Source organism: Camelus bactrianus, chromosome 21 (assembly GCF_048773025.1).
Source record: "Camelus bactrianus isolate YW-2024 breed Bactrian camel chromosome 21, ASM4877302v1, whole genome shotgun sequence".
Classification (NCBI taxonomy): domain Eukaryota; kingdom Metazoa; phylum Chordata; class Mammalia; order Artiodactyla; family Camelidae; genus Camelus; species Camelus bactrianus.
Genome location: NC_133559.1, coordinates 1431884 through 1451413, shown reverse-complemented (window position 1 = coordinate 1451413; position 19530 = coordinate 1431884). Strand labels below are relative to the sequence as shown.

At 62.9% G+C, this 19530-nt stretch overlaps 1 protein-coding gene across 1 annotated transcript in view; it reads right to left on the bottom strand.

Annotated features, from left to right (window-relative positions):
- Positions 1-1193: 1193 nt before the first annotated feature.
- Positions 1194-19530, bottom strand: part of SLC7A5 (solute carrier family 7 member 5) — a 31256-nt gene continuing 12919 nt past the window's right edge. The window contains exons 3-10 of the mRNA XM_074349276.1: positions 10210-10315; positions 9698-9742; positions 9202-9325; positions 8520-8623; positions 8019-8115; positions 7229-7378; positions 5055-5232; positions 1194-4071 (exon numbers count right to left, since the gene is read on the bottom strand). Of these exons, the coding sequence (XP_074205377.1) occupies positions 4016-4071; positions 5055-5232; positions 7229-7378; positions 8019-8115; positions 8520-8623; positions 9202-9325; positions 9698-9742; positions 10210-10315 (860 nt within the window). The 3' untranslated portion in view covers positions 1194-4015. The remainder of the gene's footprint in view (positions 4072-5054; positions 5233-7228; positions 7379-8018; positions 8116-8519; positions 8624-9201; positions 9326-9697; positions 9743-10209; positions 10316-19530) is intronic.

Genomic DNA, 19530 nt, shown 5'->3' with positions numbered 1-19530 from the left:
CAGCTGGCATCCCGCAGCCTCCTTCCACCCCTTCTCCAAACACAGACGGTTCCGTCTGCACCGTGCTGAGTGGTGCAGGCTGTGGCGCGAACGTGCCTGGGTCTGTCTCCCCCACAGCCCCCTCAAAAGACCCCCACCGGCTCCACTCGGACCACAAGTGTGGGGCAGTCTGTTTGGGTTGCTTTCAGACCTGTGCTCTCCTATCAGCGACTGTGAAAGGCTGGCCCAGGGCTGCCCTTTCGCTGCTTCCCACCTGCTTCCGTGTGGAGGTAGCAGGACTTGCAACGCACTTGCCGGTGCGTTAGGATCCACGCGTCTGATGGAGCTGCCCCCAGAATTTGTTCAGCTAGGCTCCCTGGAGGAGCAGGAGGCACGACAGGTGCTGAGGGAGCCTGGTGGGCACAGCCTGCCGAGGGCAGGGCAGGGCATCCACCCATTGGACCAGGCAACCCCCTCTCCCCAGCCATCAGCTCGTCACCCACCCCCGGCCTTGGGGTCCCCTCTGTGGTGGCGGCATTGGGGGCCTGGCCCTCAGTAGGGCGTTCTGCACACTGCAGCTGACTCGAGGCAGCCCCACTGCCTGGGGGGGTGGAGTGGAAGCCCCCTGATGGCACCCAAGGCCCCTGGGCCCCCTCCAGTTGCCATGAATAATCCTCCTGCCCTCACGTGGTTCAGGCTGCGGCCACCCCACAGGGCCCTCCCCAGCCTGGTGTACCCCTGGCCCACCGGCCAAGGCCCCTGGAGGGGTGGGGTTCACTGGCACCCAGTGAGGGCTGAGGGCTGGCGAGGTTCTCAGCCCTGCTCCACCCTGAGGCTGTGACAGCTCCGCTCAGGGGTGTCCTGGAAGTGAGGACAAGTGCTTTCCCTTCCCTCCGACCCCCAGCGGGCACGTGCCCTCTCCCTGACCTGCTGCTGGTCTGGGCGAGGCCAAGCTCTTCACGCCCTGGGCCCGGAACCTTCTCTCTGCTCTCCTTGGTCTCAGCCTCGATGGTCCTCCTAAGAGGTGGACCCAAATTCCTGCTCAGGCCCCTCCCCTCGTCCCGGGACTTCAGCACCCATGGAGCGGTTGACCTCAAGGAGGCTGTCTGTGAATGAATGAAGAGGGCCCAGATCAACCCCTCCCGGGGAGGCACCCCCACAGACGCCCCTACACCCAGAATTCGGCACCGAAGAAAAGACAGGAGACCACCAGCAGCGCTTGTAAGTCCAACTGTTCTTTAAAAACAAACAACCCCCCCAAACACACAAAACAAAGCAACGCCCCATCCCAAACCAGCCAAGTGTAACAGATTCGTCATTAACAGAAGAGAGAGGAGCGTGAAGTCACACACATGTCGTTACGCTACGTCACAGAGGGCAGCTGACGTGGCCGGGACCGTGGCCAGGGACCCACGGAGCGGCAGGGCTGCATGCCGCCCCGTAAATAAATAAACATGGTGCTGACAGCATCCTTTACATTAATTAGTGAGACTCGAGGACAAAACAAAGCAGAACGGCTGGACAAACGCTTGCTTGTTACACCAGAGTTTTGCTTAAAAAAAAAATTAACCCATAAACGTGAACGCTCAGGACACTTGTCAGTAGTCTGGTCAGGAGGAGCAGAGGCTACCCCCAGAACGCCAACATGGCAGAGCCCGGGTGTCTGGGCTGTGTGGGGGCGCAGCGCCAAGAACTGCAGGCCAGGCCCCCACCCTGCCCTCACAGGTGCTGGGGAGAGCCACACTTCAACTGCCTTTGACCTCTCAGTGTAAAAAGGGACCCCCAGGACCCCAACACTCCTGCAAGGGTGCCACTGCCCCGATTCCCCAAGGTGCACGCCATGGGAAGGCCACTGTGGTCTGGACAGACACCTGGCTCCCTGCACCCTGCCAGGTCACCTCCAGAGTCAGTGGTTTGAACTCCCCAAATTCCAGAGGGAAGAGGCTGAAATCAGCTCAGACATTGCCCGACCACCGTGGAAGGGCAGGTGGGCAGTGCACCCCAGGCAGCGTCCCACCACGTGTGCACGGTGCTGTGGCCACTGCAATGGCCAGTTTCCCCCTGGACGTGCACAATGCCACCAGGCAGGGGTTGCACCAGCTACTGACCCCATTTGCAGATGAGAAAACTGAGGCCCAGGGCTGGAGTCCTGCCTGATGCAAAAAGTCCACACCCAGGTCTTTTGACTTCCTTGGTGCCATCCTGCCCCCAGGTGTTGAGCTGGACCGCCAGGTGCGGGGAGACAGCCCCGGGAGGATGCAGTGGTCAAGGAGACTTCAGTGGACATCAGTCCTCATGTGTCAGGAGCCCCAGAGGGGCAGGGTCTCCTGATCAGCATAAAGAGGGAGGATGGACATCTGGCTGACTCCTGTTCAGCCTCAATGCCCAGCCTGGGGCCCTCAAGCTGCCTGTCAGGGCTCCCTGGACCCCTCAGACCGAGCCCAGGTGGGTGGTGTCAGGCTGGACTGGCCACTCAGAGGTCACATGGCCCCCAGGAAACAGCACCAGCTGGCCTGATACCTGGGGGCTCAGCTCAACCTCCCCCTGCTGGGAAGGTCAGGGGTCAGACGCCAAGGCAGAGCCACCAGAGCCTAAATGGGCCTGGAGGGAGATGATGTGACCCTAGGTCGTCCTGGGTCCAGGGACACAGGGACAGTGAAGGGAAGCCAACTGGGCCAGATGAGCTTCTGGGCCTCAGCTGCCTCCCCAGGGGAAACGCCACGGGAACCAAACACACGGCGCCAGCACTGCATCTCTGGAGAGGAGGGGCGGGCCTGCTGGTCCCACCAGGAGTTGGACCCTGGACAGTCAGGTGGTGACAGTGGTGGAGGCTGGACTCCAGCCTCCTGACATTCGGAATCGAGCCCAGGGCAGGTGACGGGGAGGGGATGGTGGCGTCTTGGCAGGGAGCCAGCCCCAAATGGCAGCCAGGTTGCCATTCTGCCCTGGAGGGGCTGCCTTGCGGGACACGGACAGGAAGGCCTTGAGGGGTCGTGGCATCTGCTTCCACAGGATTTCAAGTGTGGAGCATTGAGAGAACTCGAGCTTGGCTCCAAAGCCGATGCAGAGTGGGCCCAAGGCAGCGTGGCCCACAGGCCAGGCTAGGCTGCTGCCCATTCGCCCGCCCACAGGAGACGCCTAAGTCCCCTCCGTGTCCCCGCTCAGGCTGGCGTCCAGGTAGGGCACACAGACAGCAGTGCTAAGGTGTCACAGGTGACAGGGTCGAGCCCCACACTGGCCCCGTCCTGCGTGTCCCCGTGGGAGCTCCGGGCTCGCCCAGCTGCCCTGACCCCTGCTCAGAGCCCCTGCCCACAGCAGATCCCAAGCACAGGAACAGAAGTCAGAACCAGCCCAGGGTCTCTCCTCCTACAGGCCTCTCTGAAGGCGGCTGTTTCACTGAGACTTTCCTTTTCTCTTCGGAGGGTGGGGAGGGAGCTACCTCGCGTCTTTAAGGCAAAGAGACATAAACCCTGGGGGTTAGTTTCACAAATGTCACTACAGCTACAACAAACAAGCGGGGAAGCCGAGCGCACGCGCCCGGGCTGCGGTCCACAGGGCGAGGCCGAGTCCCAGCGCGGAGACTGTGCGGGAATCTGGCAACAGGGCCTGGTCCCTCTGATGCACATCGTGCTGCCGGCGGTGTTAGGGAAGAAAAGACCCCTAGCCCTGGCCCCCCACCATTTCTTTAAAAAATAATCATCTTGGTGGCATTGACCTGACCCAAGATTTAAGTTAAAAAAAATTATACAAAATAAACAGAAGTGAGGAGAGAGAAGGCCCAACGTGGCCAAAAGCCCGCAGTCTCCTCTCGGTTCAGTGCTCCCGCCTCCACACGCAAGAGGTATCCGTGGAAGTCCATCCTCTGGGACTAAACTCGTACCAGGTTTCACAGTGGCCCGGCCGGGGCCTGGCAGAGGGACAGGGGGCGCTCGGCAGAGCTGCCTGGACGACACGACCAGAGTCGCTTTCCGAGGGTGGGTTGTTCTCAGCGATCTTTGTGCAGTCTTCTTTCCGGCAGCTTCTCGGCTCCTGTCACTTACGTCTCCTGGGGAACCACGTGCATGAGCTTCTGGCAGAGGACCGTTGTGGAAACTGTCAGGGAGGAGAGCGAGTTACTCGGGGGTCGTGCGATCACGTGCTGGAGGCCCGGGCAGTGAGGGGTGTAGGCACCACCTCCCCAGCCCCTGTCCTCACACCCCAGAGGTTTAAGACAAGCCAGAAGCTCAGAACCTTACGTGAAACCTCCCGACTCGTGCATGTGGGGCGGGAGGGAGATGACACACCCACCAGGCTGCACTGCCAGATGGATGCGGAGTGACCGTGACGTTACCTGGGAGCTGTGGCCAAGGTAACAGGGAGGTGCTGGCCCCAGCCCTCACCCCCCTTTCAGACCCCAGGACCATTGGGAGGGACAGGAGGACAATGACACCACACACACCTGTCTGCCGCCCAGCAGACCCCCAGGACCGGGAGCCAGCGTGCCCTCCGTGGTCCTGCAGATGGGCTGGAGCAGGCGGGTGCGCTGGGGCCCAGGTGAACCAATGTCATTCACAGACCCTCCAAGAGCATCACTCAGGGGGATTTCAGAATGGTGGAGTCCTGCCTCAGGCCTTCAGTGTTTTCTGACAGGTCATTAACAGGGTCTGTGGTCTGGGCTGGAGGCAAAGTGTTCTGGTCTCTGGGCAGGTGCGCGTCAGAACTCCAGGACGGCTCCCCTGTCTCCCTGACAGTGGTTGCAGGACAGGTGCTAAAGCAGGCATGTGAGTGGCCTTATGACAGTGCTGTGGGGACCCTGTTTTCTCTCCTCGGCTTTTCTAGGTCAGCCGGCCGGCTTTAAGCTGGCGGCAGACGGGGGATTTTGTTACTTGGCAAGGGCGGCCTGGTTTTCTGGAATCCCTTGTTCTGAGATTAGCTGGTGCCAAGCTGAGTGTCTTATCCTGAAATACGCGGGACAGGCGTCACTGCCAGACCTCCGACACAGCCCAATGCCCCTGCCACCCGGGCCCTGCCCGCTGCGCCCCTGGCGGCACAGCTTGGCTGGGTGGGCAGACCCCGGCGGGCCCGGAGGTACTCACAGATGCCCTGGAGCAGCCACTTGGGCTTGTTTTTCCACCAGACCCCGAGGAAGTAGACGGGTAGGCCGCTGAGGATGATGGTGAAGCCGATGCCGCACTCCACGGGGGTCTTCCAGAAGGAGACGGCGATCAGGAACAGGCAGGCCAGGATGAAGAACGCTGGGAGGGCCACGTGCACCTGCAGACGGCGGGGCGGACGTGGCAGCTGGGCAACTCTCACCGCCCCCCACTGCCCCTGCCACAGCCGGTCGTCACGGGCCCCATGACGACCCCGGCGGCCCCAGCCCACCACCCCCGCTGGGCCAGCCTGCCCTTGGCCCACACAGCCCCTCCCACGGATGCCCGCACACACGGTTCCAGCATCTCCAATACCTGCTGGTCAGGGCCTGACCGGTTTCCCAGAGTCAGCCTCCCAAGTGGGGCTGGCCTCTTGGGAGCCAGGACCTCACCCTGTTCTCTGTTTACCCAGCTCAGCGCCCGGTGCCAGGTGGTAATTACCCAGAGCCCAGCCGGTGCTGGTGGGGGAGCAGAAGCAACCAGGCTGCCCCACGTCAGGGAAGGTCGGCCCCCCTGGTTCCCACACCACAGGGTGGGAACCTTGGCCACCTGTCCCCACCGTCACCCAGGTGGGGGGACAGTGCCTCTGGGAAGACTGTGGCCACCCACTAATAAGCACAGGGCGCCGGCCTCCTCAGAGAGCCCTTGTGGACAGGCTGGGCCGCCGGGCAGACAGCCCCACCCGCACATGTCCAGGCGGAGGAGCCACAGAGGCGCCCACGGCCCGGCCAGGCTCCAGAACAGTCGCCCCCTTCTGCACGCACCTCGCCTCCTGCAGAGTGGCCTGTCCACACACAGACTGCCTGTCTACATGCTGGCAGAGGCCCTGGGGGGTGAACGGCTTAGACTGCCTGGCCCACACCCCCTGCCATGTGCTCAGGGTGACACAGGGTCAGAGCCCCCCCACGAGCAATGAGGTCGTCCTGGTCCCCGGGAAAGCCTGTCTGGGGCAGGGCTGCTGGGTAGGGGACGGGGCAGAGGCCCGGGACGGTGCTGGCTGTGTCAGCCTCAGTCCATCAGGAACCGTAAGAGTGGCTGGAGCTGCCGGCCAGCAGCCACCACGGGCTCTCTCTCTCCCCAGACATGAGTGTCAGCCTCTGACCAGAGTGAGGCCTTCATCAGCCCCTTTTCTGGAGAAGCAGAGTCCCCCTCGGGCAGCTGCCCCCAGTACTGAGTCGAGGAGGGGGCGAGCCCACCTGAGGTGGGGTGGGCAGAGGGCGCACAGTCTCGTCCTGGAAACCCTCCACTGCATCAGGGACAAAGCCAGTCCCTGCGGCCTCAGACCCCCTCCCACCCCGGCCTCTGCCCACGTGGGCCGCCCGCTCGCTGTGGCCTCAGCTGGGCTGCTCGCCGCCGCCCGCCCGCCAGCCCGGGGCTGCAGGCTTGCTTCTGCCCCTCTCCTGTGAGAACAGGAGCTCCGGGAGGGCGGGGGTGCTGACGAACCCCAGCACTTGGAATCCCACGCCTGGCGCTCGAGAGGCTGCCAGCAGCGTCAACTGAAGCCACGGCCCTGCTACGTCCAGCTCAGACGCATGTTCACACACAGATCAGCTCTGTTCTCGCCAGGAGCCTCTGGAGAAGGTGCCCTGACCACTGGTGTGCAGAGTGGGTGGAAGCCTGGAGAGGGACGGTGGCTGTCCAGGCACACGTGGGGCCGGACAGAACCAAGAGATGCGGTCACACAGAACCTGCTTATCAACCACGTGGCCTGCGAGCCCCGACCGCCTGCGTGGGTCCAGCCCTGGGCCTTCACCTTGGGTCCCTCACCCTGACGGCCCCTCACCTGATGGCCCCTCACCTGATGGTGCCCTCACCTGACGGCCCCTCACCCTGACGGCCCCTCACCTGACGGCCCCTCACCCTGACGGTGCCCTCACCTGACGGCCCCTCACCCTGACGGCCCCTCACTCTGACGGCCCCTCACCTGACGGCCCCTCACCCTGACGGTGCCCTCACCTGACGGCCCCTCACCCTGACAGGCCCTCACCCTGACAGCCCCTCACCCTGACAGTGCCCTCACCCTGACGGCCCCTCACTCTGACGGCCCCTCACTCTGACGGTGCCCTCACCCTGACAGTGCCCTCACCTGACGGCCCCTCACCCTGACAGGCCCTCACCTTGATCGGCCGCTCCAGTTCCGGCTTCCTGTAGCGGAGCCATAGCATCCCAATGATGGCCAGGGCCACGCAGAGCCAGTTGAAGAAGCTGAAGAAGTTGATGACGGAGAAGATGTCTTTGGAGAAGGCGTAGAGCAGGGTCATGACGCACTGCAAGTACAGGCACGGGCCGTGAACCCCCCGACCCGGGAGACGTCTGTCGGGTGGGCTGACAGCCCCCACTCAAAGCAAAGGAGGGTGCTGAGGAAAGTGGCCAAGGCATATGGATTCCAAGGTGGAGGTAACGGACCCCCAGGCTCAGGAAGGCGAACACCTCAGAACTGGCCTGAGGACCCAGCACGGGGTCAGCAAAAGTGAGCCGGTGCATCTGGGCAGCGGTTTCAAACCCAAGCTGAACTCTCCAAGAGGTGGAACCTCACCCCCCTCTCCCTGAGCTGGGCCGAACTAGCCGACTGCTCCTACAATGGTGCAGAAAGGAGGGTCCTCGCTGTCCCCCAGCTTGCCCCCATCCCTGCCGTGGGGACGCTCAGGCAGCCCCTGGAGAAGCCTCCTGTCCACATGCCAGACGGGACACCTGTAGCCACGGTTAAGCCCTTGTGGGGCGGTGGCCCCGACTGACCACTGTGGTCACTGCCAGCGGGGCCACCGCGGGCTCCTGACTCACAGAAACAAGCCCTTTCTGTTTAGGCAACTGCGTTTTGGGGAAATTTGTCACATAGCAACAGAGAACTAATAAAGCCTCGCATCCTGGCACGGAAAGATGTCAGGCAGTGATGGGGCCAAGACTCACCGTGAACACGAGCGAGGGCATGGGCGTCAGCAGCTGCGGGTGGATCATGGACAGGACAGAGGGCAGGTGGCCCTCCCTGGACCCCACGAAGAACAGCCTGCGGGCAGAGGAGCAGGGGTCAGCCTCGTCCCGAGGGGCCAGTGCCCGAGGGCTGGGCTCCCTGCCATGGGACTCAGCTGACAAGGGACACAACTAGGGGCCCCCTGTTACCTCCAGCCCCCAGCTGGGCTCAGAATGAACCCATGAAGGAGTCTGCGTGAGCACAGTGGGGTCACCTCCAGGCGGGGAACTTGGTTTCTTTATTTCTGTGTCACGTGTCACTTGGACGTTTTGACTACTATATTATTACTCGTATTTTTACGAACATGACAAGAAAGAGAGCTTCCAGCACACACGCTACAAATGGCACGCAGCACTACCCCCCGGCCCCCCCGGCCCCCCCGCCCCATTCTGCTCTGGCCCCGCAGAGCCCATGTGATGGAGATGGTCCTGGTGGCTCACCTGGAGGACGTGAAGAGGGACCCATTGACGGAGCCGAAGCAGGAGAGGCCCACGAAGACGGGGATGACCCAGGACATGACACCCAGGTGGTAGTTCCCGAAGTCCTGCACAGACACCAGGCGTGAGCGCCACCCCAGGCACCCCGACCTCCCAACCCGACGGTGGCCCCCACGCAGGACCAGCCCCGCCCACTGTTGGCTCCAGACAAGGTGAGGTTCCTGCATGCGGAGGGTCCCTCGCGGCCTGGACGTCGGGGCTGTCCCAGGGTCCACACCCCCTTTTGAAGAGGGCCGGCCCCCTCTGGCACTCCTCCCCTGGGGCTGGCCCCTGCAGGGCCCTCCTCATCTGCACATCCCCGCCCCAAGAGCTCAGAGACTGTTTACTCAGAAGGTGGGACAGACGGGCCTGAGGTGGGGCTGGGGGTCCATAAGGGACTCACCCCTCGGCTCTAAGAACAACCATCACCAGGACCGCAGCAGACACGCTGATATGAAACCGCTGGGGTGGCCTGGGCACCGCTGTTAAATCGCCCTGTGATTCCCAAATGCAGCCAGCGCCTCCCCACTTCCTGGCGGGCTTGGCAAAGCACTGGCTCAGCCCCCTGAAGAGGAGCATGGTCTGCAGACGAGGCCCCGGTCATGGGCTCAGTGGGGAGGGGGGACGCGGGTGGGCGGCACCTTACCACAGCCACGGCCTCGGACGTCAGCATCTGCTCGGTGGACAGCGTGGTGAAATAGGCCAGGTTCGTGAGCACGTACACCAGAGTGACGATGGGGAGGGAGATGATGATGGCCAGGGGCAGGTTTCTGAAGGACCGGGCAGCACGTCACCACAAGGAAGCGGACGGAACCAGGCCCATCACCTGACGGTGGCCGGTCCCCACCTCCACGTGGGGAAGTGACACGTGACCAGCAAGCGGCTGGAAGGGGTCGGATGAGGGTACCAACCTGGGCCAGCAACTCAACCCTGCTGGCCTCCACTCCCCGATCTGTGCAACAGGGCTTCCTGCCCATTCTGAGGATGAACTGTATTCAAGGCCCCACGGCCCCCATAATCCTAACCCCACGCCCGCCCCCCAGGCCCTGCACTGCTTCTGTCAGGGCGGGGCTGGGCCCAAGGAGGCTGCGTCCTTCCCTCCCTGAACGTGAGGAAACACACACCCCTGCTCACACACATACCTGTAGGGATTAATCATCTCCTCTGTGACAAAATTCAAGTAATTCCTGGAATTGAGAGAGAGCAGACCTTTACTACATGTTCCTCCCACATTCATCAGGGAAACAGAATGCAGGTCCCCAGGGAGCCCCCCCTCCCCCGGCTGCCCTGGGCCCACGGAGAGGAGCCCTGCATCGCCCGGGGCTCCCCTGATGAGCAGCTGGGGGCTCAGGGGCGCCTCCTGGGCCTGCGATGGTCCTGTCCACCTCCCCCCAGCTCCGCGTGGCCCCCTCCTGGGCAGCAGCACCGTCTGGAAGGTGCCGGGACGTTTACCTCAGGGCTGCCTTCTCGGGAGCCGGGCCGTGAGCCAGCAGCAGCGCCAGGGCTGCGCGGGGGCCCTCTTGCTCCTCGGGGTGCATGAGGCTCAGAGCAGCTCCAAGAGGGCTTCTGGCCGCCCTCTAGGCTCACCGTGGTGTCCACGGTGAGATGTGGATTTCTGGCCCAGCCCATGTGCCCCAGGCATTCTAGAACCTACCATCCCCCGTAGGCAAAGAGGCCGCTGTACAGAGCCAGTACGATGTTCCCCACATCCAGTTTGGTGCCTTCAAAGGAGGACCTGGGATCCAGGTTGGACACGTCACCTGGCAGAGGCCAAATAGACAAAGGAACGTCAGGTTAGAGAGCACGGCACTGAGGTCAAACTTCAAGTTCTGAAATGTTCTCAGAGCAAAACAGCAACAGACAAAAATGTTAGGCTGAAGGCTTTTCACTGCAACAGATTAAGTGCACTCGCTGAGCCACCTGACCCTCATGTGCGCCAGACTCACTCTGGGGCCGGAGCAAGCAGCTTCGGCCCTGACGGAGGAACACGGTCCCAGGGGCCCACCCGGGAGGGGGACAGCAGCTCTGCAGACCCCTGGCTGCTCTGAGCACCCACCTCCCGCCTGCGCACTGAGGGACAGATGCCCGGGCAGTGCCTGCCTCCACCTGGGCTACAGAGCTGGAGGGACAGGCTGATGGGTGCCAGCCGCCTCAGAGGACGCTCCTCGCAGACCCTGTGACGTGGCTCCAGGTCAGGGGGCCTGTGTCTCCGCTCTCCCCCTTGGTGCCCGGAGCCCACAGCTGCTAAGTGCACACCCAGGCTGCCGCCTGCGCACACAAGCTTCCAAAGACAGCCGGGACCTGTCCCCGGGACACGGCTGTGCCTGGTGAGGGAGCAGTGCTGGCTGAGACGCTGGGACTCCAGGCTGAGGCGGCCAAGTCCCTGGCTACGAGCACCGTATCCAGCCCTCTTGGGTCTGTAAAATGACCCCACAACACACAGACCCGAGAAGACTTGCCCCGTCACAAGGGGCCAGCCTGACAGGCACGGGCAGAGGTCAGCCGGGCTGGTGGTCCACTCCCCATGGACGAGGGCCACCCAGCCCCACACTTCACAGACGATCACCATTCAGGAAGGAGAGCTGGAAACGAGGGTGGAGGTGCCGAGGGGACAGAGGGCTGCCTGCCAGGCACCGGGGCTGGAGGAGCCGGGCTCCCGTTGGATGCTGACTGCTCGTTAGTTCGGGACCATTTCTAACCGAGGCCCCTGGCTCTGGCCCAGGTCCTGCAGGGCCAGGCTGGGGTGTGACTCCCGGGACTACTCATGGGTCACTGCTGCCCACAGCTGGAGGGTCTGCAGGTCCCTCGGGGGTGGGGGGATGGGAGGCCCATGGGACTCCGCCACCCCAGCAACAGGACAGTGTGGTGGTGCGTGGTGAGGTTCCCACAAAGCCCCATCACTCCAGCCAATCAGGGCCTGCGCTTCAAGGCAGCACTGATGTCCCCTGGCAAACACGGCAATGGGGAGGGGAGGGACCCTGAGCTCCTGTTTCTGGGTCCATCTCCTTATGGTATTCCAGACACCTGGACTCTGCCCCGCAGGCGAGCTCGGGCCTCTGATCTCCAGCCTAAGCGGGGAGACGGACGTGGACACGTGAGGCCCCTGCACCCCCAGATGAGGATGTGGGCGGGCTCCCGGGCTCTGGCGCCTCACCCAGCCTGCCACCCACACGCGGTCTGTCTCGGAGGCCCAGGTCCCGGGGCTGCCCAGTCACAGGGTGGTCAGCAGGCTGGTGGGCGGGGCCAGTGCAGAGCGCCAGCTAGGGACGGTGCAGCTAACATCAGCGCAGCGCCCAGAGCCTGGCTGCTTCCCATGGAATGTTCTGGAATGAGCATTACTTTACACCTGCAGAGCCCTGCCACGTCCCGGGACCCTGCCCCCACACTTCTGCTATGAGGGGGTTAGGAGCATCAGTCCCACCGTTGGGGAAACTGAGGCTTGGGCCACCTGCCCAGGGGTGCAGGGTCTGGGGAGACCACCTAACTGTCCCCACTGCCCCAGGTCTCCGAAAGGTCACGAAGCCCCCCCCCCCCAGGGTGCTGCTGCCACCACGGTCAAGGCTTCACAACATTAAAGGTCTTTCCCAACAAAGGTTCCTTCAAGTAATGCATCTGATTTTCTCCTTAATCTGCCCCGTTTCCCTATTGCGACACTTCCTGCCCACTGCTTACTCTTCACCTGGAACCCCTCTGCACACCGCGGCAAGGCAGACTTTGGTGCAGTTGTTAAAACTGGCTCCAACCTCAGCGCAATCCTGAACTAGTGACACGTGTGCACACACGTCTGGACACGTGTGCACACGTATGCGTGGGGGACGCTGCGACCTGCCGGCTGCTGCTTTTGCTGAGAATAAACTCTGAGACTTGAAATGCAGGCGAGGGTTTTCAGGTAAGAACCACCGCTTCCAGGTCCACGGCCTGTGAATGTCTGTTTTCATCAAGGGGGCACTTGGTTCAGTGCCGACCAGCTCAGACCCCTGGCACATGAGACAGTTGGTGGAATTCCTGCAGCAGAATGGTATTTCCTGGGTTTACAGCTTGATTTTGCTGCATCTGAAACCCCAAGAAAATACCAGCTGCTCTGACCAAAACAAATGCAGGCTGACTCTCCCCAGGCTCCTGTGGGGGCCTGGGTAGGACACGTGGCCAGGCTGTAGCACTGGGACGCCCCTCGGCTGTGCGGGGCCTCACTCCCTGTCTGCAAAGTGCCTGACATCCCTCGGAAGGATGTGGACATCCGGTGCACAGTGGACAGATAGCGCCCCCCCAGAGCTCGGAGCCTCCAGTGAGGCTGGAGGACCTCCCACTCTCTCCTGGCACAGCAGGGCGGGGGCTGGGGAGCTCCGCCAGGAACTTGGCTGCTTTGGGCCCCAATCCACTCCTGCAAGTTCCCCTGGGCAGTCCCCCACCCTGTCACCTCCCTCCCACAGCAAGCCCCACTGCAGGCCCGGGTCTGATGGCGTGCTACCCCGAGCAGGTGCATGCAGGCCCCTCGGCAGAGGTCCGGGGCTTGCTTGGCCTCAGGCTGGGTTGGAGGTGGGCCCGGATCAGCCCTGCAGCCCCGGCGGGCACCCGACCAACGCTGGCAGAGCGTCTGCCCTCCTCTCCACGGGTGCCACGGAGCAGGCGCCAGGCCTGCTGGTTCTGTGCAGCACTTGGCCTGGGCCCCCCCCACAGGACTGGCACGGCCTGGAGGAGCGAGGGGTGACCGCCCAGGGACACCCTGCCCACGCCGTCCGGTGGTCTTGTTGGGGCGGGAGCCCTAACAGTAGGTGGGCTTAGGGTGGCTTGGAGAGCTGGTGGGGGGCCGCCTGCCTGACTCCAGGGCAGCAAGAAGCAAGTGAGGCAGCCATGCCCTCATGTAACAGCGTGCGCCGGGGCGGCCCCGGGCCCGGTGGCCACAGTAAGAATGACACAAGGGAGCCCAGTGGATTCCAGGCTCCGCACGGTGACCTCAAGCACCCTCCGGCCCCAGCAAGCAAGGCACCTGTGTTAACGACTAGAGACACTTGGGGCTGTCATGGCTGTGGTGGGGGTCACATGGCTGGAAGCCGGGGTGCCGCTGGACACTCTGCAGTGCACAAGGCGGCCCCCACAGCAGTCGGTCCCAGTTGGCAGCAGTGCCAGCACCAGAGGATGTGACAGCAGGTGCCTGGCCCACGAGCCACTGCTCCCAGCCTCCCCCATGGACCCCAACCCAAGGCACCATCCTTGTTTCAACACAGAGCTCCAGGCCCCAGACAGGGGATGAATGACTGCCCGCCCCATCCGCGCCCTGACCACCACTCAGGCTCTGTCCTCACAGGGCCACCGCCCCCGCAGGCAGATGGACAGACGGGGGCTGGGGGAAGGCAGGCCCTCTCGCAAGCACCAAGATGTGAGAACCCCAGGACCCACAGATTAACAGGGTCCCCTGGGCTCCCCCTTCTCTGCAGGCTTCAAAGTCACCCCTAACTTGTTGCCCACAGGGAAGGCAGGTGGTGGGTTCTGGCCCTAGGCTCACCTGTGCCCCAGGTGCCCCTTTCATGGGGTCCACCCGTCCTCGCCCTAACACGCAGCCTCCTGGGAGGACCGCGGGAATGTGCGACGCAGTGCAACGTCCCAGTGGCCTCAGGAACCAAGCCCGCCCGCCCGCCATCCAGGATCCACTCGAGAATAAGGGCGACTGCAGTGGTGTTCACAGGGTCCAGAGAGCCGATTCCAGGGAAAGCAGCCCGAATCCCTGTGCCATGCAGACATAGCCACGGGAGTGTCAACCTGGGCCCCGGGAAACCCCCAGCCCCGAGAAGCCATGTGCACGGGGGCGGGACCAAGAGCCCCGCGGGACACGCCAGCCCCTCTGAACCAAAGGACAAGGACTGCCCACGGTCTCTGCACCGCCCCCAAGACCTCATCTGGCCTCTGCGTTGGGGGCTGGCCTGGTCGCACTCACTGGTCTGGATCCATGCACGGGAACCCGCCACCTGCAGACGCCCAGTCTGCTGACAGTGTCCAGGAGAAAGCTAGAAAACCCCGGCCCCTCAAGGTGGCCAGGCCCTGCCCTACCCAGGCTGCCCTCCTGTGACAGCCGTGGACACCCCTCCTTGGGCAGGGACACTGTGAGGTCATTCCCCAAACCTGGGGGGTCCACTGTGCTAGAACATTCCGCCTTCAGTCCCACTTTAACCCTCTGGGGGTACACACGATGGAGTGAGCTGAACAGGGTCCCCTCAAAGTGCACGTACCCCTGGTCATGACCGGACTTGGAAAAGGGTTTCTGCAGACACCATCGAGGCACAGACTGGGTGGGTCCTGAACCCACCAGAGTGTCCTCAGGCGACAGAGACACGGGGAGAGGCCACATGATGACAAGGCAGAGTGACGCGCTGGGAGGGGGTGGGCCCTTCCTGCAGGTGTCAGGGGAGCGTGGTCGGCTGCCCCAAGACGGAGAGGGTAACTGCTGTTGTTCGAAGCCCCTAGTTTCTGTCCTTTGCTGCAGCAGCCCCAGGACACCCCATGCAGACAGAGGGACCTCAGTCCATCTGGGTCAGGCTCCCGGGTCCCCGCTGCGCGTCATGGGCACAGTCGGGGCATGCAACAGCCACAGCCTTGGATCCTGTGCCTGAATCACTGGCCAAGTGAGCTTGGCTGTGGTCCGTGGGGCTGAGCCCCATCTGAGAGTCCACTCTGCATGGCCAGTGCCCTTAGCGGGTTCTCCCCTCCATCCAGAGACCAGGCATCCTTGTGGGGGTCACATGCCACAGCCAGCTTACCAAGGGTCCCTCTGTCTTGTCTCCCCACCTCCAGGCTGAGTGTCTGGTGCCCAGGGACTGTCCCCCTCCAGCTCTGCCTCTGAGGGGGCAGGAACCTGGGCTTGGGGAAGCCAGGAGGGGAAAGTACTGGCTCACCACAGCCAGTGTCTGTCAACAGTGTCACCTGTCTTTTAGACTCCTGGAGGAGCAGGCCCCTGGCCCTCAAGTTCAGCCTCAAACCTCAAATCCCAGTTGGAAAGGACACTCCTCCCACTGCACAGGCTACAAGAGACCCCAAAACTGACTGCCCAGCACAGGGCTTTCTGGCTCCCGCCCCGTCCAGCTGCGGCCCTGTCCGTGCAGCTGACCACCCCGGGCACGGGTGAGCGAGGGCAGCAGTGGGAGGGAGCCAGCTCCCAGGCCTTGGGTTTCACCCTGGGGGTGGGCGGCAGGAGGGAGGCATGTGACTTCCAATCTGACAGCTCCAGAGGCTGCATCTGCAGAGCATGCAGCCCAGTGGAAAGGACTCAATTAAAAATGATCAAAGGGCACCTACGGGAAAGAACAGCCAGCGTCACAGGTCCTCCCACGGCGGCCAAGGGGCTCCGGTGTCTGCCGCGTGACCCACTGCTCTGGGCACTTGGCGAGGAGCAGACTGCCCTCCCCATCCCAGGCACCGCCCTGCCCTCCCTTCAGCCCTGGCCCTCTCTGCTGGGGGCACAGGTGATCCGTGGGGAAAACCGTGGGGCCCCAGTTACAGCATCCTGTGGTCCTTGCCGGACCCTGAGCCCCTCGAGACAGCCTCTGTCACAGGCACCCCAAGTCCTGCCTTGGGGAGGACAGGCTTGGGAGCCTGAGTGCGTCCCCTCCCCTGAGAGGGGCGACACCTGTCCACAGGTCGCCTTGATACTGCTGTTGCTGCTGTGGCCATTTCACAGATGAGGACACTGGGGCTCCGGGAGGGGACAAGACCTGCCCAAGGTCCTCAGAGAGCCATCTGAGATGCAGACCCTCCCAGGACGAGGGGCTTCTCCCTGCCCTGGGTCTCCGGCCACCTGGCCTGGCTGCCCAGAGCCCCCCGCACCTCCTTGTGACGCCCAATACCGCTCCTGGGCAGAACACAGTGAAGCGGCGGTCTTCCCTCGAGGGAGCTCATCTCCCTGCGCAGTGTCCATCGTCACAAGCCATGTGGGGTCCTGACTGGACACCACCCTGCTACGAGCAGAGAAGGGACAGGCCACCACTGCTCTGTGTCTTGGGGGCCCCCAACCTAAGAACTAAACTAATCCTTGGGGGCACGTTGACCTTCAAAGTCCTGCCTGCTGGGGCTTCCCCACTGAAAGGCCTCATTCTCGCCTGGGTGGACCCCCGCCCCCCTGGCACAAGTCACTTCGAGGCAGAACTCGGACACAGAGAAAACCAGCAGGGGGGCTTGGAGCCTCCGTGCCCATTTCTCTGGCCCCCGGGGCCAGTGTCCCAGCGCTGAGTGAGGTCATGGGGGCTGCTGTGGGGCCGGGGGGCAGAGGCCGGGTCTGCCCTAGTGCAGGAGAGCCCCTCCCACGACCTCCGCAGCGTGGAACCCTTTATCTGCTCAGCCTCGCCCGCCGCTCCTACTGCTCGAGGAGACGCGAGTGTCCCACCAACCACACGCCACAGCAAAACCACAAGGGTCTCATTGTGCATCCCACGTTCCACTCCCAGCCTCTGGTCTCGGCACCACCCACTCAGCTTGGGAACAGCCTGGCCTTGGGGCCGTGGGCCCTGCTGAGTGTCGTCAGTTAAAGGACAAAAGTGGGTGGAGGCAGCTGGCGGGCACATCCTGAGCCTCGAAGTGCCCTCTGCTCACAGTTCTCACTCACTCAGGCCCTCAGGCTGATGGGCCTGCTTCTCTCTGAGGCCTTCCTGCCCACCCACGCTTCGGGGCCACTGGGACCTGAAATGCCAACCTGAGGTCAGGCTTCCCTCCTGAAAAGGCTGGGAGCAAATCCAGAGGGCCCCATGTGTGCAATTCCCCCCATCCCCATCCCTGGCCACAGGGGCTGCCTGAGCTGCACCCCTGCCCGAGGTCTCAGCCTGGCCCTGGAGAGCTGTCCCCTTGTCACCCGGACTCTGAGCCTTCATCCAGCCACCTTCTGGCCCTCAGAAGGGCCTCCCTGGTTGGGGCTGAGCCCCATCTGCCCGGCTATGATTCTGCTGCCCACAGGTCTTGGCTGTCTGATGTCCATGCACCGGCTTGCAAGCTATGGACGGCAGGGCCAAGTGCCAGCGGGTCTCGGGAAGTTCTGGTGAAGGAGAACCAGAGAACCAGGGCAGGACTGCCCACAGATCTCAGGGCAACGACAGGCCTGGAACCAGGCCTGCTGGGCCCCACACCTGAGCCCCTCTGGGCACCAGGCAGGCCCAGGAGGAAGACCTTCCATGCTGGGTGGGGCCGGGCACTGGGTGAAGGACTGTCCGTGAGGCACGGATCACGGATCACGTTCTCCAGATGCAGCGTGGCCCGTGGCCAATCTGAGCCCCTGCCCAGGGGCCCTTCCACCAACGTTCAGCACGGGGTCAGGCAGCCGCCCCAGGGGAAATCGGACGCCTGTCACGGGGAGAAGGGTTGTTCTCCCAAAGTATCCTCTAGAAGGGAAGGCATGCGTCTGGAAGCACACTGGCCTCCGGAGGAAAACCCGTGCGCAGGAATCCTGCAGATGCTGCACTGCTTCCCAAGCTCAGAGGGGAACGGCTTCGGGGGGAGGGTGTTCTCAGACGGCAACAGAATTATAAACATGTTATGTGTTCAGGCTGAACAAAAGCTCCTTGCTACCCCTGCTGAAATCTGTTTTTACAGAAGTCTGGCTTCCCCTACATTCCTCATCTGCCTGGATTTAATCACATCAGCCAAGCAAAAACCTTCACAGGCAAGTCTCCCCAACGACACTGACATAGTTCCTAGCTGGGCAGAGTCAGGTGGGCATGGGGCGTGGTTTTTCTCCCACGCATTGGTGCCCACCTGTAAGCTCTCCACGAGGCGGGGAGTGAGTTCCCAGCCCAGACTGCCCTCCTTAGAGCTGATCATCACTCCTGACACCCAGAACCTTGTCTGGCCAGGGTCCTTGAGACAAAGTCTTGTCTTCAGGAAGATGCTGGAACAGGAAGACCCAGGAAGCCCTCTGAGAACAGGGGAGCACGGACACGGAGTGAAGGCAGATGCAGGGCCTGACACAGCCCTGCCGAGGGGGCGCACTCACAGCTGGTGTCTCAAGGACTTCCCAGGTGATCTGACTTCACTAAGGCTGAGAATTACCGGTCAGATGCAGGCTCCCAACATAAAGTGCAGTTCATGAAGCACTAAGCTGGCTCCTTTCCGAGGCGAGTGACCCAGGGTTCAGGTGGAATTTTCCCTTCAGTGATGATGGTCAGAGCTGACAGGTGCCAGGTTCTCACCGGTGTCAGGGTGAAGCCTCCCCCCATACTGATGTGTTTAATAACGGCAGTCCGCCCACACTACCTGGATCCCTGCCTCCGCTCTGCTCAGGCAGTGTAGACCAACACCGCCAGGGGTCCGTGAGGGCAGGCACCGCAGCCCCTCGTGCACCCACCTCCCGAGCCCTGAGGGTGCCCCTGCACAGCCCCGTGGACTGTGGACACCGATCCTGTGAGCACAGAGCCCCACGCGGCCAGTGCGAGGAGGGAGCAGGGTGGATTTCTGACATCACGGGCAGAAGCCTCGAGGACACGCCAGGGAGGGGCCGTTAGGGGCTTTCCATCTGCTCATTTCACAGCCAGCCGGCCCCAAAGTGTGCAGGGGGATGACAGTGGCAGCCCACATGGGGTTCTGGATGCAGCAATGCAGACTCTGCCCAAATCCTGGCTCTGCTGTGGATGCGCGCCAAGCTGCCTGCAGGACCAGGCTGGCAGTGCCCCTGGTGAGCCAGGGGACGTAGGGGCTGGCTTCCAAGCCCTCAGCTCTGTCAGCAGTCAGATGCAGAGGGAGGCCCCGGGTCTCACCTGCGTCCCCCCAACACATGGGACTGGGGGGATGTGTCCTCAAGGCGATCTCCTCTAATGGGGTTCTGTGGGGTCACCATCTGCAGAAGCCAAGCAGATGCCTCCCCCCTGACCTGCCATCCACCCGCCCCGGGGAACAATACTTCTGTTCACAAGAGACACCCCAAGAATGTTCCTGACAGCACTTCTCAGGTCCCCAGAAACAGGGACAACTCCCCTGACACACAGGATAGACGTTACAGCACACT